At 49.5% G+C, this 19,591-nt stretch overlaps 3 protein-coding genes across 3 annotated transcripts; 2 read left to right on the forward strand and 1 right to left on the reverse strand.

The window, feature by feature from the left end:
• Positions 1-8,955: 8,955 nt before the first annotated feature.
• C8Q69DRAFT_208716 (hypothetical protein) lies at positions 8,956-12,212 on the forward strand. Its single transcript, XM_028626161.1, has one exon. It carries the CDS (start codon positions 9,069-9,071, stop codon positions 12,102-12,104), a length of 3,036 nt encoding a protein of 1,011 aa, XP_028486554.1. The 5' UTR covers positions 8,956-9,068; the 3' UTR covers positions 12,105-12,212.
• A 1,234-nt stretch (positions 12,213-13,446) lies between these two features.
• Positions 13,447-14,956, forward strand: C8Q69DRAFT_415541 (putative tartrate-resistant acid phosphatase type 5 precursor). Its single transcript, XM_028628347.1, has 2 exons — positions 13,447-13,771; positions 13,843-14,956. Exons 1-2 carry the CDS (start codon positions 13,675-13,677, stop codon positions 14,886-14,888), a joined length of 1,143 nt encoding a protein of 380 aa, XP_028486555.1. The 5' UTR covers positions 13,447-13,674; the 3' UTR covers positions 14,889-14,956.
• Positions 14,957-15,203: 247 nt separating this feature from the next.
• Positions 15,204-16,693, reverse strand: C8Q69DRAFT_518783 (hypothetical protein; the record flags this gene model as incomplete). The annotated part of the gene is made up of 1 exon (XM_028633451.1): positions 15,204-16,693. One exon carries the CDS (start codon positions 16,691-16,693, stop codon positions 15,344-15,346), a length of 1,350 nt encoding a protein of 449 aa, XP_028486556.1. The 3' UTR covers positions 15,204-15,343.
• Positions 16,694-19,591: the final 2,898 nt, after the last annotated feature.

Raw genomic sequence — 19,591 nt, forward strand, 5'->3', positions numbered from 1 at the left:
AAGCATGATTACAGCATTTGCCAAGCCTGTTGACGCTTCAGGCGCATCCACTCCTACGGCGGCAACCAGTGACGACGAATTTGACGAGTCCAGCATCCCCGATGATGTCTTGATGCAGATGTCGAGATCGGTGGAATTGAATAAAGCTCGGTTAGCTGCTCAGGCACAGAGGAAGGCCGAGAAAGCAAAGGCGGATGCAGCTGTTCCTGCTATACCTAAGCCTCTCAAAGCACCCGCAAAGCCTCCGGTTAATGTCGAGTCGTTCCGTGAGAAACGGGAGAAGGAGAAAGAGGCGAAAAAGAAGCGCGATATGGCTGAATTAGCACGTCTAAAGAAAAAATCTATTGTGGGCGGCGTTGCCGAACAGACTGCGGAACAAGGGTCAGGACTAAGCGGGATTGGAGTAAGGGGCAAAGATCATAGTAAGCCGGCGGAGAGCATGATGGTATCGTCAGGCTCGGAATCCGAATCGAGTGAAGATGAGCTTGACAAAGAACTGTTCGGAGCAAAGGCTAGATCGAAGCCAGATGCTGTCAGGGAATACGAAGAAAGCCGGAAAAAGCTGCTGAAGCAGCGTGCACCTGTCAAGAAGATCAAGCAAGTGCGGTCTGCCAAAGATATGCGTGCTCGACTAGCTCCAGATCTCTCCTCGTTGCACCGGACGCTACTAAGCTGGGATTTCTTTGCTACCGGTGACTTGCCTCCCAACTCGGGCCGAACTGACTACACCTTGGTCTCCAACTCGTTTCGAGACCCAGTAGAATATCAGAGGACATTCGAGCCGCTGTTGGTCCTAGAAGCGTGGCAGGGATTCCAGCAGTCTAAAGAGGACGGCACTTTCAGAGCTTTCGAGATCAAAGTCGCCAATCGTCTCTCCGTAGACTCGTTCGTCGAAGTCAGTACTGTGATGCAGCTGCCAGACGTAAAAGATTTTGGGGTCGGTGAAGCTGATTTCATCATACTTTCCAAGTCGAAAAACCCGGCAACTGATTCTAGTGCGCCTCACTGCATGGCTAGAGTTTCTGGTATCAACCGTAAGAAAGGCAGTGTGGAGGTCTCGTTTCGTGTCAATCCCGGTATACCGATGATCTCTTCTCTTGCTCCTGGTGCCTCGCTGTGGGGAGCTAGAATCACATCTCTTACGCCTTTAGAGCGAGAGTACGGCGCACTTATGGCTTTGCAGTACTACGACCTGTGCGACGAGATCATCAGGGCTAAGCCGTCACCTATTCTCGATTATTCTGATATCACCTTGAAGCCGATTGCAGAGAACTATAATGTGAACCCTGCACAGGCGAAAGCGGTGAAGTCTGCTCTGGACAATGACGCCTTTACTTTGATCCAGGGTCCTCCTGGATCCGGAAAGACCAAGACTATTGTTGCACTTGTGGGTGCACTCTTGACGAACTCGTTTGTTTCTCAAGGAGTAGCTATATCGCGACCAAATGCGGGAGGCGACTTTAGACCAGCTACACGGACGACGACAGCGAAAAAGCTGCTTGTTTGTGCGCCCAGTAATGCTGCCGTGGACGAATTGGTTATGAGATTCAAGGAAGGCGTGAAGACGCTCCAGGGCAGACACGAGAAGTTGTCTGTTATCCGTCTCGGACGCAGCGATGCTATCAATACGAACGTCCTGGATGTTACATTGGACGAACTGGTCAATACGAGAATCAACCAGTCAACTCGCAAAGATGGCGAGGACAGAGATCTCCAAAAGATGTACATGGAACATAAAGCTGCTGATACGGCTTTCAAAGAGATACGTGCCAAAATTGACCAGTGCAGGGCGCAAGGCCAGCCCGTCTCCGATGATCTGAACAGAGAGTTTGACCTTTTGAAAAAGAAGAGGGTACAATTGAGTCAAGAAATTGACACCGCCAGAGACAAGAATCATTCGGCAGCTCGTGATGCCGAACTGACCCGTCGCCGCATTCAGCAAGAAATCATCGATGGTGCTCATGTTATCTGCGCGACGCTCAGCGGAAGTGGACACGAAATGTTCCAGAATCTGAGCATTGAATTCGAGACCGTCATTATCGATGAGGCGGCCCAGTCTATTGAATTGAGCGCCTTGATTCCCCTGAAGTACGGGTGCTCCAAGTGTATTCTTGTGGGAGACCCCAAACAGTTGCCGCCTACAGTGCTTTCAAAAGAGGCGTCGCGGTTCCAGTACGAACAGAGTTTGTTCGTTCGCATGCAGGCCAACCACCCGAGAGACGTACACCTCCTGGACACCCAGTATCGTATGCACCCAGACATCAGTCGCTTCCCAAGTGCTACTTTCTATGATGGCAAGCTGCAGGATGGGCCGAATATGGCGAAGCTTCGCAACCGGCCTTGGCATCAGGCTGAACTTCTTGGACCTTACCGTTTCTTTGATGTCCAGGGATTACATCAAAGTGCTGCCAAGGGGCACTCTTTGGTTAATTATGCGGAACTGCGCGTTGCTATGCAGCTTTACGAACGGCTAACTACGGACTTCCGGGAGTATGACTTCTCCGGGAAAGTCGGTATTATCACGCCCTACAAGGGTCAACTGAAGGAGCTTAAGAATCAGTTCGCGAATAAGTACGGCAACGCAATCTTCAGTCGTGTGGAGTTCAACACAACCGATGCTTTCCAGGGTAGAGAAAGTGAGGTCATCATCTTCTCTTGTGTACGGGCTTCGGACAGAGGCATTGGTTTCTTGGCTGATATCCGACGTATGAACGTCGGTTTGACCCGTGCTAAATCATCTCTCTGGGTCCTCGGAAACTCCCAATCTCTGGTTCGTGGAGAGTTCTGGAACAGGCTCATCACCGACGCACGAAATAGAAACGTGTATACAAACGGCGATGTCCTTCAAATGCTCCAGCGGCCCCAATTTACAGGCTACAGAAATGTAGAGATGGTTGACGCGGATGCTGAAGCTTTTGCTGTTGACACTGCCCCTCCTTCACGTCCTGCTTCGGTGTCAAGCGGCGGTTCTTTCTCACGACCGCCGTCGACGGGAGTCGATTCTTCCTTGTCAGTATCAGTGTCTGCCAGAGCGACACCGCCACCTCCTCTACCTGATGGGCCCTCAGGAGGGCCTTCGGGACTTGATGAGACTAAGATGTGTGGAATATGTGGCAGCTACGCTCATATGACACACAATTGCGATAATATCGATGCGCAGGAAACCGCCCGAGGCACATGTTATAGATGCGGCAAGTCAGGCCATACGAGAATTAACTGCACGGTTGAGCGCTGTATCGAATGTGGAGAAATGGGTCATAACTCTCGTGATTGCACATCCACTGAGGTCTTGTCCAAGAAAGATAAGGATAGGATCGTAAGAGAGGAATACAAGCACACCCAGTTCCAGAAGCAGAAGGCGGAGCGGCAGAGACAGAGGCAATTGGGTGGCCATGATCCTAAAGTGCCCGTCATAAAGATTTCGACTGGGACGGCCCCTCCTGATGGAGAGAAGGCTCGAATGCCACACAGTGCTGCCCCAACGAAGCGTAAACGGACAGAATCGCCTCCCAAAGATGCTCCAAAGGGTCCCAAGTCGCGGAAGTCAGACCAGGCGGCCCCGCCTACGGCTCCGAAAGGACCAAGGAAGAGACATGATGCTCATATTTCGCAGCCTCCTGGTGTTAGTACTGTCCCGTTCGAGCCACTTCTTTCGATACTGACTGTTTGCCAGGACCTCATGAAGCCGTCGCGGGATGGCCCGGTCCCATTGTCTCTACAGTCCCCTGCTGGTGGACAGTCAGGGGCGAATAATGCTCATGTATGTGTGACATATTGCCCTTTGGCACACAGCCCTCCGACATTGCTTAGGGAGTCATTTATACTAACGTTTCGCCTAGGCCCCGCCGCGCCCTCCGCAACGACCTGGAAATGGGATCAGACCGCCGCCTCCTCCTCGAAGAAAGAAGGAGGTTGATCCGTTTATCAGACCAAAGAGGAGATGATCCGAATCTGTGCATTATGCACCAATACGGAAGTTCAGCGTGCCAAAGACAGGGCATGGTGATCTTCTCTCGCTGTCTATTTCACTACATAATGACGTCCCATTTCGTCACGTAGCTAATTCATCAGCCAGGAACATGATAATAAGTTCCTGTTGGAAAAATTCTGCATTCATAACGGAGCGCTGGTAACATTTGCTGTTTCTTGGGACGGGTCTTTGGTGGCGATCTCTGATGGAAAGTCGAGGGCTTTCTTCGAAAAGATCGAGCATTGGAAAGGAGTCGATGAGAAAACCTTTAGGTGAACTGTTTTAGTATAGGATTTCACTTTTTCGTACCCATTTTTCTCACTGCAGGGCACGATTAGGTGCTCCGTGAAGATACTTGGGGGAGATATCCCAAGAAAGACGTGGTAGACGCAGTCTATGCCCGTGGCTTCTCCGCTGGACTCGGTATGAGGTTACGGGTGGAGGAGGATAGTAAAACCCGACGAGCATCTGAGATACTTAATCCTCATGATGGAGATGGAAACGCTCAGCTCAGAGCCTAAGATCCAGCGCACGACCGTGAGTCTAATCCAATAATGGATATCAACGAGCCTCAACTCGTCCTCGAATCCCAAACCTGGACTAGTCCCAGCCATCGTCATGCCTTGGGTGGAAGACCCCGTGCAGCTCTGATCACTACTGATATAACCTCCGCAAACTGGCCGTTCTAAATTATTGAGCATTGGCTAGGTATTAAGACTCATCGCCAAAGTTCCAAGGTGCGCCTTGGGTGCGCTGTCGAGTATCAAGTCACGTGACCAGGTGTATAGTTACAGCGATAACATAGTCTGCGCCTTACAATATACACGGTATCTTTGAAAATTCAGATGGAAAAGAAGTTCTTCCCAATGTTAATATTGAGTTTTATAAGGTTCATCGCTGGAATAGGTAAGTTGAAATACCATGAAGATTTATAGTAAAACCAAACATTAAAACTTGCGCTTAGTGATTAATCTCTATGGTTAAGTATATTCCTCTATCCAGGTCATTTTACATATAGAAGTTGATTATTAATGTGGAAAGCAGAATATTTTAGTTTTGGGTGAGTGAGTTTTCATTAAGTTTCAGCATCTTGTAAAGATATATATGGTAATGTAGTGGGAGGATAAGCGGGTAGGGAATGTGAAGAAGCAAGAGAGTATATCTTAGATAACCGGAGTCCAGGGACGTATGGAGATGATGCATCATTTTTGATCACAAAGATAAGTAGTAACTTCGGTGATTATGGGGCAGGGTCCCACGAGAAGCAGTGTTGGCTAGTAAATCGAGTCGGATTGTTGCTTGCTGGTAAGGGGATCTGAGAGAGTCCTTAGGTACTAAGTGCTATCTATCCTCCGATTCCTCGATAAACTCGAACGTAGCGGCTCTAGGAAGAGTCGTGATATCTCATAACAGCGACAGCAAATATTTCAGATACTGTACTTGGGAGTGGTTGGTGATTCTGTAAGATCTGACCCTTATCGTGTTTAGTCAAACAGAATCATACCTGGGGGGGTTCCCAGATGTTGCTAGCGCTGACTTGTCGTAGCGTGAGATCGTGGAGACAGGACTAGACAGCTTAACTCGTGGCAAACAAAGGCAGAGTGTCCAGGGTTCGAGTATACAGTCCGTTCATAGAAATCGTGACATTCATATTTCAGGTAATGGGTTCAATTGGTGCGATTGGACGCCCGGATTCTCTCGTGCTATGTGGAAGCGTGAATAAGTGGAATTCTGTGGAACAATGGGGACATTGATGCTTACTGCCAAGTGACTAGAGCTGTCAAAAGGTTGTCTAGATTTTGACCGTTCTGAACGTCGCCGAGTAGCTATATGAAAAGGGCGTGTTACCAGGTATACCGCGAGTGAGGACCGGATGCTATCAGTCCGATGGACTGTTTGCTGCTGATCATTGTTTGGCCCATGATAACAGACCTTGTTTCGATGTCAGGAACGTTAGTTGTGAAGTAGTAGTATACAATGTCTGTGGCTCTGTCTATGTTGTATTGGACGGATCATGGCGCTCGAATAAGAATCTCGTCCTGTGTGTGCTATGATTATCTCATTTTCCTCATATTAGAATATTTTAGTTTAGTTATGTAGTCTAGGAGATCCCCTTGGGAGTGTGAAATCTGCCTGCCTGAGGCAGGGGCATGGAAGGTACGTTTAGCTGAGTACAGCTCGTGATACGGAGGCATTAAATGAAAAGATGAGGTCCAGAATCACCGTCTCTAATCCTAGAAGCAGCACCTAGAAGCAGCAGTACTTGACATCCTTCACTCACGATGAAGACAGCACAGTCAGGAAGGGACTGTTGCCTTCCATGGTGGAAAGATAAGAAACGGATGAAAATCGGGAGAAGGGTCCCGAGAAAAATAAGCCATCACATTACCCCTCTTTTGCTTCTCGGACTCTTTCGAACAGGTGGAGACGAAGCAGCACACAGAGTCTGCCATGAGATTGCAGCGCACGAACACGTTCACGCAGTCACTAAAGAAACACGCGATTGTATCGGGGATATGTGTGGATTCCAGGGCTTCCGGAGCAAGGAGGTCACCGAAGGCCACGCTTCGAGCCATGTGTTTCCTTGTTCTTCAGCATTCGAATTTGTCCGGTCGAATAATAAATAATAACTGGGGATGATCATGCGTCACGGTGGTTCCTGTGTCAAGGCTGGATCGATCTAAGTCATCCCCATCGCTCGGGCGGAAAGACGGAAGATGGAGAAAAGGTGCAGCTGCTTGTGGCTGTGCGGCGTCAGTTCGCATGATGTGCCCCTATGCCGGATTTTTACATTCTACAACGCCATGTTCTACTCTGCACTCTGCACTGTCAACAGTAGTTAACGGCAATTGTGCGTCGTGGCTGCTGGGCGGCGTAGTCTGGCCGTTTCCAAGTGTCGGCATACCCGAGAAACAAAAAAAAAAATAAGACAAAAAAAAAAACCATCCAGCAAACAAGGCCAGCTAATACACGATGAATCACTCACTACTCGTCACTACTAAGTACTAACGGGACGGTGCACTGCAAGAAGCAAGAAAAGGAAGGCGACCTTTTTTTTTTACCTGTCGAGAAGTATAATCGTTGAATTCCCAGTGATCGGGATGGAGAAAGCGGGTAAGAATGCGAATGCGGCTGGGTCGCTAAGAAGAATTAGACTCTGGATTCCAAATGTTTTATGTACTGCTAATTATAACTGCTGAGGTCCTGATTATTATTATTATTACTACTGAGACCTTGACTCGGACACGGGTTCCGCATCGCCACATCGAGTGAAAAGCGAGCATCCGGGATAGCTTCCAATGTCTCTTTATACCGAGGACAGGAGATCAGGCGGAAATCGAATATGCTCGTCTATTGATGACAGTTGTGGACACTGCAAGAAAGAAACGGTAGAAATTCCCGTCTTCCCTGGTGATTGCCCGGCGATCATCGGATCTGTGCACATCCCCTTGGGTTATTATTATGATGATTATTACTTTGTTACCCCGCGGATCGTGCCATCCCGTCCCGAACTGCAGTTCGTCGCGGAACCATAAAAGCTTTCCCCAAGCGCGCTCTTTTGACTCCGGCAAGGCACAGCGTTCTGGGTCTCCCTTTTCGAGTTTGTGACCTGTCAGGGCTTATAAGGTTACGCCTGACGTCTTCCTGCGACGAGTGATGATGTGCTCCTTGCCTAGAAGGGAGACAGATGCATCATGACTGGAGCTTTTATCCCTAGGTTTCGCCCGTCCAGGAAACCCCCTTGCGCCGCTTGGATCGGATCTGGCTCCTCACTTACCATACAATTGACTTACACTTCACTTCACTTGACATCTCGGCCCCACTGGTGGTGCTCTGGTGCCGGGTTATTCGACGATTGACACTTTTTCCAGCTTGATGGGTTTTTGTCACCTCTGTGTGGCACTGTGGACGAACCAGTGATCCGAGTCTATTCGGAGGTTAAAATTACTCGAGTCAATGGACATCATCAAATGGTTGACATCCTTTTAATCCCGTCGCCCCAAAAGCCCGTGGCCCGGGTGACGGAGGGCTCCAATGTCCCTTGCTTGCTTCAAGGCACCTTGTTCTTGGGACAGGGACGAGACAGATAATAATCATACAGAGACTGGGCAGCCGAACCAACGACCGGTGTTTTTCCATACATGTGGACCCCAATATTGAGTGCTTCAGCCTAGGTCCCTGGTAGACTTTCTTGATCATGTCCTCGGTACCGTATGCTTTTCGTGACTACGATGGCGATTCGTTAGACACCGGTCCAGCTGTCCATGGTGTCGTTTCCTATACCCAGTGCTCTACAATCGTTGTGTACATCTCTAGGCTCTTGATATAATGGTTGTCTGTGGTCGTCGCTGGGGACACATCAGAGTTGTCGTCCTGACTGGTCGTGAGCCCATCGTAGGATTAACTATCAGTGTTATTATGGCTATGATAATATCAAGCCACGATTGGGGCTTCTCTCGTACTGGGTAACCGACTAGGTAACCGACTAGGGCCACGCCTGTCTTTGTCGGAAAACTCAATACTCGCAACTGGAGCCTTGCTTGCATTGATGATTATCTTGTTCGGCTCTCCAAGCCCCGCATATGTCCCAAAGGAAGGGTTGGATAGTTACGGCGGCCAACCTTATCAATGTGCCCCATCGGGATGGTTGCCAGGAGGGCCGTCTTTGTTCTGGCTACCGGGTCAATCGATCTGTCCATGACCCGTATAAGAGGTAGAAGAAGCCCCTGGACTCCCTAGACTTTTGGTCCGTATTGGGATCCATTGTTTTGTTGTTTTTCATTGTGTCAGCCAGGCTTATCTGTGCTGCGCCACGGGTAAGCAGTATACATAGTTGTATACATAGTTTTCTTTTGTACATATTGATTTGCATTTTCTTTGTCGACCCGGCAGCTGTATAGATAGCTTCGTCTTCTCCTGGAGACGAAGTTCCTGGGAGGCCAGTCTCAGAACACTGCGGGTTGGTTGTATATCGAGAACACCAGACAGTATTCTTTGTCTCACATTCACACGCTTTTGCTTCATGGTGAGCAGCAACTACGGGACTCGCCTGGCCTGAACAACACAACCGAGTCTCTCCTGCCCCCCCCCCTCTCCAATGCAGCACACCACTACCCTGCTCGGTAGCGCTGTCGCTCCCAGTCCATCTGTCCCGAGGTGCAGACCCAGTCACCAACCCTCAACACGCCGTCGAGCAGCCGCTTCTACTCCAAACCTGGTGATGGAGGACTCGCACAGCACCTCTAGCGGACGCAGGCCATCGCCGCGCTCCGCGGGAGCGTCGAACCGCCCAATGAAGAGTGAGAATATCCTGGAGCTGGTGCGCTTCTTTCAGACGCAAGACGCGCCATTACAGGGATCTCGTTTAGACGGCGGCAGCGCTCTGGATATCTTCAAGGCTGGTCGGCGACGCTTGCTCCAGCTTGCCCAGTCGAAGAGCGATAGACGACTTAAACGCGAGGGCGCAGCAACTCCAACGCCCTCCGAGAAGACAGACAATGCCTATCGCCAACTAGTCGCCCTGCAACGAGCGGGCTTCCTACCTACTTCGTCCGTCGATCAAGTTGACCGGCAGTCGTTGGATATGGCTCGTTCTCGGTCGAAGCGCGATGTCGAAGCGATTGGTCAGCCATGGCTCGAAGACGAGAGAGCGAAGAAGACAGCAGGAAATAACCGCGACCAGACCTCTGTAGACCTTTCAATAGACGACCTACCGTCGCTCGTGGAGTTTTCGCTATCGTTCGAGGACCTGGCCGGGCCGCCGCCCTACCAGCCAGCCGAGCCCAGCCAGGACGATCACAAACGTGAAACGGCGGAGATGCCTGCTGGACTGCCTGATTTGGCCGCCGTTGAAGGTGGACAACAGGCCAGTTCCCCTGAGGGCAGAGCAGACGAGCAACGGCGTGTCGATAGCGCCGCCGAAACCGCCCATCACGGAGCCCCGTCTGCCCCTGGCGCTGAGGAAACGGCTGCTAAGCTCCGGCATGACAGCAGTGAAGTTGATGGACATGACGCAGGAGAAAAGAATGCGCAGAATTCGAATCTGAACCAGCATCTTCAGGATGCCCAGACGACTGTTCGTCTGAAGTCGCCCGATCCCCTGAGCGCTCGAGCTTCACGAACGCTGTTCCCAGACATTCTGCCTCCGCGCGTGTCCAGCAGGAGAAGTGCAACTCCAAGCTCCATCCTCGCTAGTTCCGGTGCGATTCCATCGAGTCGACAGCTTGGAAGCGCCCTGTCGATCTTCCCTCCGGCCTGCTCGTCCTCAGTGAATGAGGCTGAAGCTCACGGCAATCCCGCTGCCGTGAAGAACGACATCAACATCAGCATCGACAGCTTCCCGCTCCCTGATGGATCGAATTTGTCAACCACAATGCAGTCGATAATGTCTGGGGCTCCTGCACCCGTACGAGCCTCTAGTGTTTCGCGCGACCCCTTTGTCAGTTCTCCATTGCGAGCCTCGTTCCATGCTGCGATCGACGGTGCACCTCCGCCAGCTCCCACCAGGCCTCTGCCATCGCTTCCAGAACCGGTTGTCGCTCAATGCGCGGGATCTGAGCGAAAAAGCACGGTCTCCAAGCGACGATTCCGCCCCTCGAGTACTTCATATCCAGATCCTTCCCCCGACCAGGGGCAATTCAATCATGATCGGGACGGCCCGCCCGCCGCTTACTCTCCCCGCCACCGCCGCGTCCTCGTTCCACGGTCTCCGAAGACTGCCAGAATGAGAAGCTATACGGCGGAGAGCACCTCAACTGCCGGAGAGGGAGACGCTCCGAACGTGGATCCCCAGATGGAGCATATCCGTCGCCGCGAGGAGAGGGTGCGGGCGCTGCGGATGCGCGATATCTCGCGGATTCGCAGTCACTCGAAGGCGGGGATGAAGTCGGAGCCCGAAGAAGAGAAACACTATGAAGAGTCCCCGGTGCTGGGCCAGTCGACCTTCCCTAACCACATCCCACCTAAACCCAGCGACGGAGACACTGCTAGCAAGCAAGATGCGTCGAGCAAAGAGGATACATCCGGCAAGGAAGACACGTCCAGCAAACCGGAGAACACCCTGAGACCGGAGAATGACAGACAGCGTCTTATTTGCAGGAGCCCTATTCCCGAAAATCCTCATCCTCCTCCAACAATGCCCCTCCCGGCTGACCCTCCAGTTGCTTTCCTCTATCGAGCGGGCAGCCAGAGGCGGACGGACTCGACGACTTCGCTCCCTTTGTCTACTACCGGTAGCACTGGCGAGACATCTGTCGCGCCGAGTTCACCTCGCCACAAGCATACTTCCCACGCCAGCAGTGTTAGTAGGAGCAACAGCGCAAGGCGTTCACACAGGCTCTCCCTGGATTCAATCGTCATCGAAGACGACCGCCAGTCACGCAGACGCTCTGAGTCGCCGTCCTTGCCGTCGTCCGACGATGAGGCCTATGGAACACGAGTCCGCCCTGGCCGCTCCCGTGAAGAGCATAGTGACAGCCGGAAGTCGAAGAGGATTCCTCGTCCGAAGAGCATCGTGGTGACGGATTCCGACTCCAGCTCCTACAGGCGTAAATCATCGTCTGCTGACCAGGGAAATCCTCCCACCCCCAAGTTCCGGGGGCCATATGCCCCTGAACAGTCTTCGCCTCGATCGCAATATTCGCAACGGACCACCAATTCGCAGGAGTCCCGCGCTAGTCAATTGCATGGCGCTCCTCAGGCTCTGGAGGCGAGGATTGCACTGCTCGAACGCCAGAACAAGATGCTCCAAGCCGCCCTGCTTGCCGCACTTGATACTGGTGTGACCTTTGACTCGGACTGTGTGCGCAGTGGGCTCCCAACTCCTCTCCTCTCACCTGCTGGAGTTACCTCCCCGTTCATGGGGACGGGCTTCCCACCGACGCCTGGTCTGAATGGTTTGGGACTGGACGATGTGTCTCATTCTCCTCATCACCCTGCGCCGCCAAGGACGATACAGAAACAGAGCCAGGACCACCGCCCCGACAGCTGGGCCAGTTCTCGTGACAGAGATCGCCGCAGCAGTTTTGAGACAACCCCCTCAGACGACGGCACTGACAGCGTCAAGGAACTGGAGGCGATGCTAGGTGAATTCGACTTGGCCCGTCCCGCCGGTGCTGCACAGAGAGCGCAGTAATCGGTCTCATTTTCTGACTCCATGGCACAACGAGAAAGACGAACCACTCCGCATACGACAGAGATACAAACGTCTATTCTATCCACATTCCATCTCAGCGGAAATACGTCCCCCTTCCCCCGCAGATGATTACCCTCTTCCTCTCTCTCGCCGTCGGAAGATAACGGCAGCTGTGATTTGACTGCAACGAAGACGATCTAGAATATGATCTTCAGCGATGTTTCGATATTGCTCTCTCCTTATCTGTTCTTTAATAATCGTCAAGGCTCGATCGAGAAGTTATTGTATGGTCTATTATTGTCGCGCATTAACTTACATGTTCTTCTTTCAAGGTCGGACTTGCAACTCGTACCCTGTGGGTCAACGTACTTGTCCTTTAACTTCGATTCTCTTTTTCTTTCGTTTGTTGATTTTTTTTGTTTGATATGCTTCATAGCTAGATACCACTTTTCCCCGCGGCGTCCCGAGTTTGATGTATGTCTTGCTGCTGTTTATTTTAACAGTCAATTCAAAGCTGTCTGGGACGGATATGAATTGAAACCCAATTGAATGAAATTATTAAATAATTTGCCTCCTTTCGTACTACTTCATCAATACTAGTGTCGCACGTGGTGAGCCGTGGAGATCTCCCGCACCTTCGAGATCTGGTTAGGAGACTGCGCCATGACAGCTAGTTAAATTTGAAGATAGCTCATCCCTAAAGTATTACATAGCTACTTCTAGATCAATTAAGTAATAGTTCGAAACCTGACGATTTATGTAACCCTTACGCGTATTATATGGTCTATGAAACGGCTGGTGAAACTTTTTCATAGTCTTGTTTGGTAGATCCAAGTATCATGGCTAAGGAAATTTCCTGTCGAACACAATCATTTGTTGCGCAGTAATGCACCTTGGATTCTGGAATACGATGAAATGAAGTAGGAAATTCCTTGCTCTCTGACCTATAAATGTGTACTCCTGAAATAACTATGATCCTGTTTTCCTTTCTCGATGTTAACTGCTCTATTCTCTGGCAATAGGGTTAAGTTGGGTAGCGTATTCCGCCATATTAGAAATGATGCTAAAACTGCATGACATCTGTGTAAATAATAATGATTCGCAGATGCTTCCAAACTAACAATATTGATACTCCGACGGAAACATCGGCAACGGTTCGAGATCTGCTAGTCAAATGCATAAAAAGCTTAGCATGATGCTACCCGCTCGTTATTGGCTGAAAACGACATCCCACGTTTCTTCAACCGGAAGGTCGATAGTTAATAATAATATTCATGGAAGCACATTTCCCAGGATTTCTTCTATATTACTTTAGCTTCTTCAGCGCACTTTCGCACGGTCCCTCGTGGCCGAATTCCACTGCCAAAGACTGCTTCAGTTTCGGTCACGTTTTATTCTTGCTCGCTCTCATTGGTTTTAATGTAGATATCTTTTTCTTTCCTGGAAGCCCACCAGCGGCTCAGTCCGCGTGGCACATTGTGGTATATAAATAAAGATGAACAGAACGTAGGAGGACATGATCTCTACCAGAATCTCGTATCATTTTTGCTAGTTCTAAGCTCTAGTCGTGATGTCGGTCCTCTCCGTAACTGTCGCCATGGCTGCCCTTGCTGGCATTGCCAGCTCTACTCAGCTTCCCGAGACCGTTACTCTTGGAGTCATCGGTGGTATGTATATCTGCACAACACGTCTTTGCATATTGTATAGGACCTCGACTCGGGCTAACGGTGATTATTAGATTTTGGATGGACCGGCTGGAATCCCGCCCCGGCCACTTTCTGCAACGACGTTATGCCCAAGTTGCAGGCAGCAAACATTACAATTCCACGGGAGCTCCAAAATGACTGCGATGCCGGCGACCGCGCGGCCATTAACAATGCCACTGCATTGCAGGCCGACACGGCGAGCTATATCGGCCAGGTCTGCGAGCTCAAGGGATGCTCCGCATTCGTTTCCGTTGGCGACAACTTCTACGACAGCGGTGTCGATTTTACCACTGGCGGCGTGATTCGTTTCCAGGAAGCGTGGGTTGACATGTATACGGGCCCGGCATTCAATACCACACGTTGGTATCAGTGTCTGGGCAATCATGATGTCGTCAAGGGCCAGGCTGGTGTCGACTTTGAGACCAAGATTGCGCCTGTATACGATGACCGCTGGTATTTCGGCACCAAGGGTCTACCATACTACTCGTACGATATCCAGGGTCGTGACTGGACTGCGACCTTTGTCGTTGTTGATTCAGACTGCTTCATCGACGACTACCAGGAGTCAACCTCTGTGTATCAGAACGAGTACACTACCAGTTGCCACCAGGATACCCAGACTCAAGTCGACTTTCTGGCGCAGGCTTTCGCTAACTCAAATGCCGAATGGAAGTTCCTCCAACTTCACCATGGTTTCCAGTCCTCGTTCACCAACTACACCGAACTGTGGCCACTCATTGAGATCGTGGAGCAACACAAGGCCACTGTGCTGAACGGCCACGACCACTGCATGGCTCACTATTACAACAACCAGACCAACTTCATCCTGTCTGGTGGCGCTGGGTATCCTGAGGTTGGAGACTGTAACAATGGTGTTCCTCTAGGACCCTACACCAAGTGGCTTGGAGCCAACAACCAGTCAGCTGCCAATGGCTTCGTCACTCTCGACATCAGCAAGGAGTCCGTCGTCGTCGAGTACTATGCGCGCGATATGAAGTTCGAGGGCGGCGACCTTTATCCTGTCCAGAATGACCTGAATCCTTCTTATCAATTCACTATCTCTCAGCAGTCTCAGTAGCTAGTTGGGAGAAGGAAAACCCTTTCGTGACATAATGTGATATAGAGATTTTTTTTTTTCATCATCTCACTATATGTACGTACCAACTCGTTGAGCTTGGTATATGGATATGAATGTATTTACCCGATATTTCGTTTGGATATATTGATATTTTAGAATGTTGCCTGCGAGTATGATGCGAGGGCTGTGCAGCCAGAAGTTGGTCACGTTGATCAACTAGTCTATCGTACTCATGGAACTCAATTATTATACAAGGAATAGGACGTCCACTTTAGTTAATGAATTAATGAATTAGTAATTATATTAAGATTCTTCCCTATCCCTAACAGAAAAGATCCCACAAGCATGCTGCTCTACCGCAGCAGAACGACCACAATCAGTCCTTGAAAACTCCATCATCCTAAATACAAAGTTCACTTGATGGAAAAAATGTAGGAACATGTCCGCAGATTGCATTAACGACCCCTCTTAAAGCCATATTCATCACATGAAGGACATCTCCGTAATGGATTACCAATATTCTTCATTCTCCAATCAATAATAATGTCCGTCATGGTGCTCAGATAATCATTCTCTTTCGTATGTTTGAGATAGGCGTTGGATTTAAACAAATCACGTCGTCTCATGTAAAACCCACCACTCGCGCAAAATCTATGATCCTCTTGAATTGGAACGCCAAAGGGAAAGGTAGAATACCAAATGCCTTGGTCCCAGTCACTCAGATCTTCCTCGCCACGCAGTGACTTCGCATAGCTGTACAGACTCACCAGAGTCATGTGCATATCCTCTAAGATATTCATTTCCGGATCGTAAGTCTCGATGATTTCCGGATACTGGTACACGATCTTTTGAATCTGTCTCTCGAATTCGGAGATACCATTCTGATCGAACCATTGACTGAGAAAGTCCCGTCGTAACCGATCATAGATAGGACGGCGCGTTTTCCACATCTCCAAATGCAGCCAGAAGTAATCTCCCGCTACCGCGCGGTCCACGTCGTGTTCAAGGATCCCATAATCTTTGTGATTCGGCGATTCGCAATGTTTCCAAGCTTGGAGACGCACGGTTTCAATGCCTCTATTGATGACCCTCCAGTCCATCTCACGACGGAGTTGCCAGGAGTATGTTTCCATACTGATATCCTTCAGGTTCCTTAATGCGCAGAATGGTACAATAACGACATCATAGTCATGTCGGGAGTTTATCACTTGGTAAACAGAGCTTTTGTTCGGTCGTCTCCATTCATTGAGCCAGTCGGCTTTGGACCCTTTCTGCAGACGGATAACCAAACTGTCAATTGCAGTTTCTTTAATAACCGGGATCATCAGCTGGGTGATGTCTTTCCAGAGGAAAAATAGCTCGTGTGGGTTTGACGCGTTTGGCGCGCGTAGATTGACGATGACTTCCCAGAACTTGTGAAAAGGAAGATCGTAGAAGCCAGAAGATTTCGCATGTTTTATATCTTTCAGGTGCCATAGGGTCCCTTGATAGTGGAGGGCACCATCCACACGTCGGGAATAGAGCCTCTGCTCGAAAGACACGTTCAAACCGCGATGAAGAGGGTCCATAGTGAATATCAAGTTGGTGAATTGATAAAGTAATTTGGATACTTCATTGTATATCTCTCTGCTTGTGCGTAAGATTCCGAGATCGGTTGCTTGAACTCGTTGTTTCGGATTGTATCTTTCATCTTTTCCGGTTGGAATGAACTCCCACCAGATCAATTCTCTGACGTCGTAGGGTAATCTCTGAAAGAGGCCGAGACCTTGCTTTCTTATTGGTTTCTTAGACGTTTTATTGAACATAGTATCGAGATGAGGGAAGAACCTGGGGTGTTTCACGTATATAGATGTGTTTCGAGTATAATCAAGATAGCTGTAGTAGAGAAGAAGTTGTAAGTAGAAACAGTACATACCGTAGACTCTTTAAAGGAGGAATATGCCATCTCAGCTAGTCATCAATCTCTCCATTTGGAACAAACCAAATACATCCCGCGCCGTTTATCTCCAAATAGTCTAGTTCAACCATACACATGGATTTGTATGAACGGCTATGTCATAGAATTCCGCCTATTGACTTCTGCCTATGAGGCAGAATAATCACAAATAATAGCTATTCGCTATCATGGTAGAGCGCTTCGGTTACTTAGCTTATTTGGAGATAAATGGTAATGGCGGCAGTCGCGATATCTGGTTCGTTCCAGGTCGAGGAAGGTGACATCCCATGGATCCGATTATGTATTAGCCGATGCGGGATAGTACTCTTCAAGGAGCCTAACTACTGATCATTGTTCTTTTTTGATCATAGAGCACAGAATTTGAATTATAAGAGGGGAAATCCCACAAATTACTTGACTATGTGAAGTAGCAAGATAGTTTTCAGATTTGGTGACCTCCCTGTCACACAGTCGCTCAGAGGTTATTACGACAGATAACGAGGGATAGTTCTCGTGGTACTGCCTTACAGGCAGAAGTCGTAGGCGAAGATCCTTGATCTTTATCTGGATGGGCTAGGCTAATTAGAGGTATACGCCCTCGCGATGTCTAGTTTGTTTCAAGTTGAGAAAGATGGCATTCTAACTGTCAGATACTTCTTTCAGGAAATAAAAGGTTATTGGTAATGTTCTATTTATTTTAACTTCGGCTGTTGCCAGTTCTAGATCTCGAGTACAAGGTAGAGGAGATGTGGTGTGGACTTGTTACACTTTTGAAATAGGCGTTCCAATGCTATCGCCCCTGTAGTATACACATTTTATAACTCCCTCTCGGTGAGACGGAGAAAGAAAACAAAGACAATTCAAAATTGATAAAAAAGAAAACAAAATAGGAACAAGAGCAAGGATGATTACAGGATCGGTTCATCAGCTTCACCACTGTTTGTGGATATTGGTCTCCAATACCGCGAAAAGGTGAACCGCATTGGAGGGGGAAAGGGGCAAGAGAGAGAAAAGGGCGGCAAATAACGAGTAGACGAAAGATAGCGGCGGCAGAAAATAAAACGAGCGACGGGGTGGTAAAATATACAAGAGAAGGGGGATGCAAAACGAGTGGACGGTTGATCAGGCTATCCGACCTTCAACCACTGCTTTCCGTTTATTTTTCTTTTCTGCCTTCCGCTTAGACTTCCTTTCCTTTTCCCTTTCGGCCCGGGGCTCTTCCTCCGGGACCTCCTGGTGAGCCGCTGCTCCCATATTTCTCACGAGCCTCTTGCAATATTCGAGGGCTCGGTGTGCCTTACTTGGGTTCTTCCGATACAGACCGTCAAGTTGTCCCAAGAGACCTTCCGATTGCCTCTTGAACTCTTCTTCTCCCCTGGTCATACTCGTCCCTGGGGCTTCTCCAAGAATGCGTGCAAGCTTTGTCACCCTTTCTGAATCCAGATTTCCATCGGCCATCCGTTTCAGAGAAGGACCATTGGAAGTCGGGTCGGAAGCTGCTTGGCCTCGCCGACTCTTTGACGCATCGGAGTCCCTCCCGTCCTTGGGGCGAATGTTTCCGGGGAAGAAGGCGTTTTTCAGATCTATATCAGGCTTCGGTCGAGAAGCCAACAGGGCGCCGGCCGCCGCATGTTGTCTATCTCCTCGCTGTCCCGATAGAAGTCCAGCATTTTTCGCCATGTGTCAAGCTGCTCGGCCTCGTCGTCAGGTAGAGCGTCGGGTAAATCCAACTGGTCCCGATCGATGAGACTGGACAACCGGTCCAGATCGCCGGCGACCTGCGATTACCCGTCTCCGAATGGCAGAGCAAGTTCCGAGTTTTGTATGCGAATATCGCAGTCTTGACCATGTCCAAGTCGAGTTTCAGACCACGAGAACGAAGGATTTTGATAGTAGCGTCTAATGTCTCAAGGACCTTGTCACCCCCGGAGGAGCATGCGGACGCCTCTTCGTTCAGGAATTCTGCAACCTTGGAGACCATTGATGGAAGTTATGTAACCTGCTCCCTTTGCTGTCTTCAGGAGGGACTTGAAAACCCTTCCAGCATAGTCACCGAACCGACAATAAAATTGAAGCCGCTTGTGGGCGGCTTCGACCTGACCCAGTCTCTTCTCCAGAGCCTCAATGACATTTGGAGAATATCCCGGCGACGCTCCTGGGCACTTGACGTCCCCGCCATCTGTATCGTCGTCCATTGGTGAATTGGAGTGCCGGTGCGTGCCTTCACTTGATAACTCCGAAGAGTTATCGTTGCGACTTATCAGTAGTGCTAACAATCTGTTGGTAAACCAGCACACATCATAGAAGGGTTGATCGTATGTACTTACTTTGCTCTCAAAGCCCACTTGAAGATAGAAGAGAAGAGAGGAAAGGAGAGACACAAATCGGGTGTCTTTATTTTGTGAGAATAGAATATCTGGGAGCGAAGCTCGCTGAGCCTGAATTCTCTAGCAACTATCTCAGCCAATTTATCTCTATGGGTGGAGCTAGAAATGCGTGGGAGAAACAGAAACATAACAGGAGTCCTGCATTTAAGCAGCTCTGACAGAGTATGCTTGAGGTTAATATTGGAAGGTGTGAATGGATGATACAGTTTGGGCTGGCCCAGCAGTCACGATGTACCGGTTTGGTATCCGAATGAGGAAAGCAGGAAAGGGCATAAAGTGAAATACATGGGACGTTCCAATTGCTGAGATAGATTACAACAGCTTGCGATGGTACTATATTTCTCCTTCCACAACTGCCTTGCAGGCAGAAGTAGCAGGCA

This window comes from Paecilomyces variotii, assembly GCF_004022145.1.
Source record: "Paecilomyces variotii strain CBS 101075 chromosome Unknown C8Q69scaffold_3, whole genome shotgun sequence".
NCBI lineage: Eukaryota > Fungi > Ascomycota > Eurotiomycetes > Eurotiales > Thermoascaceae > Paecilomyces > Paecilomyces variotii.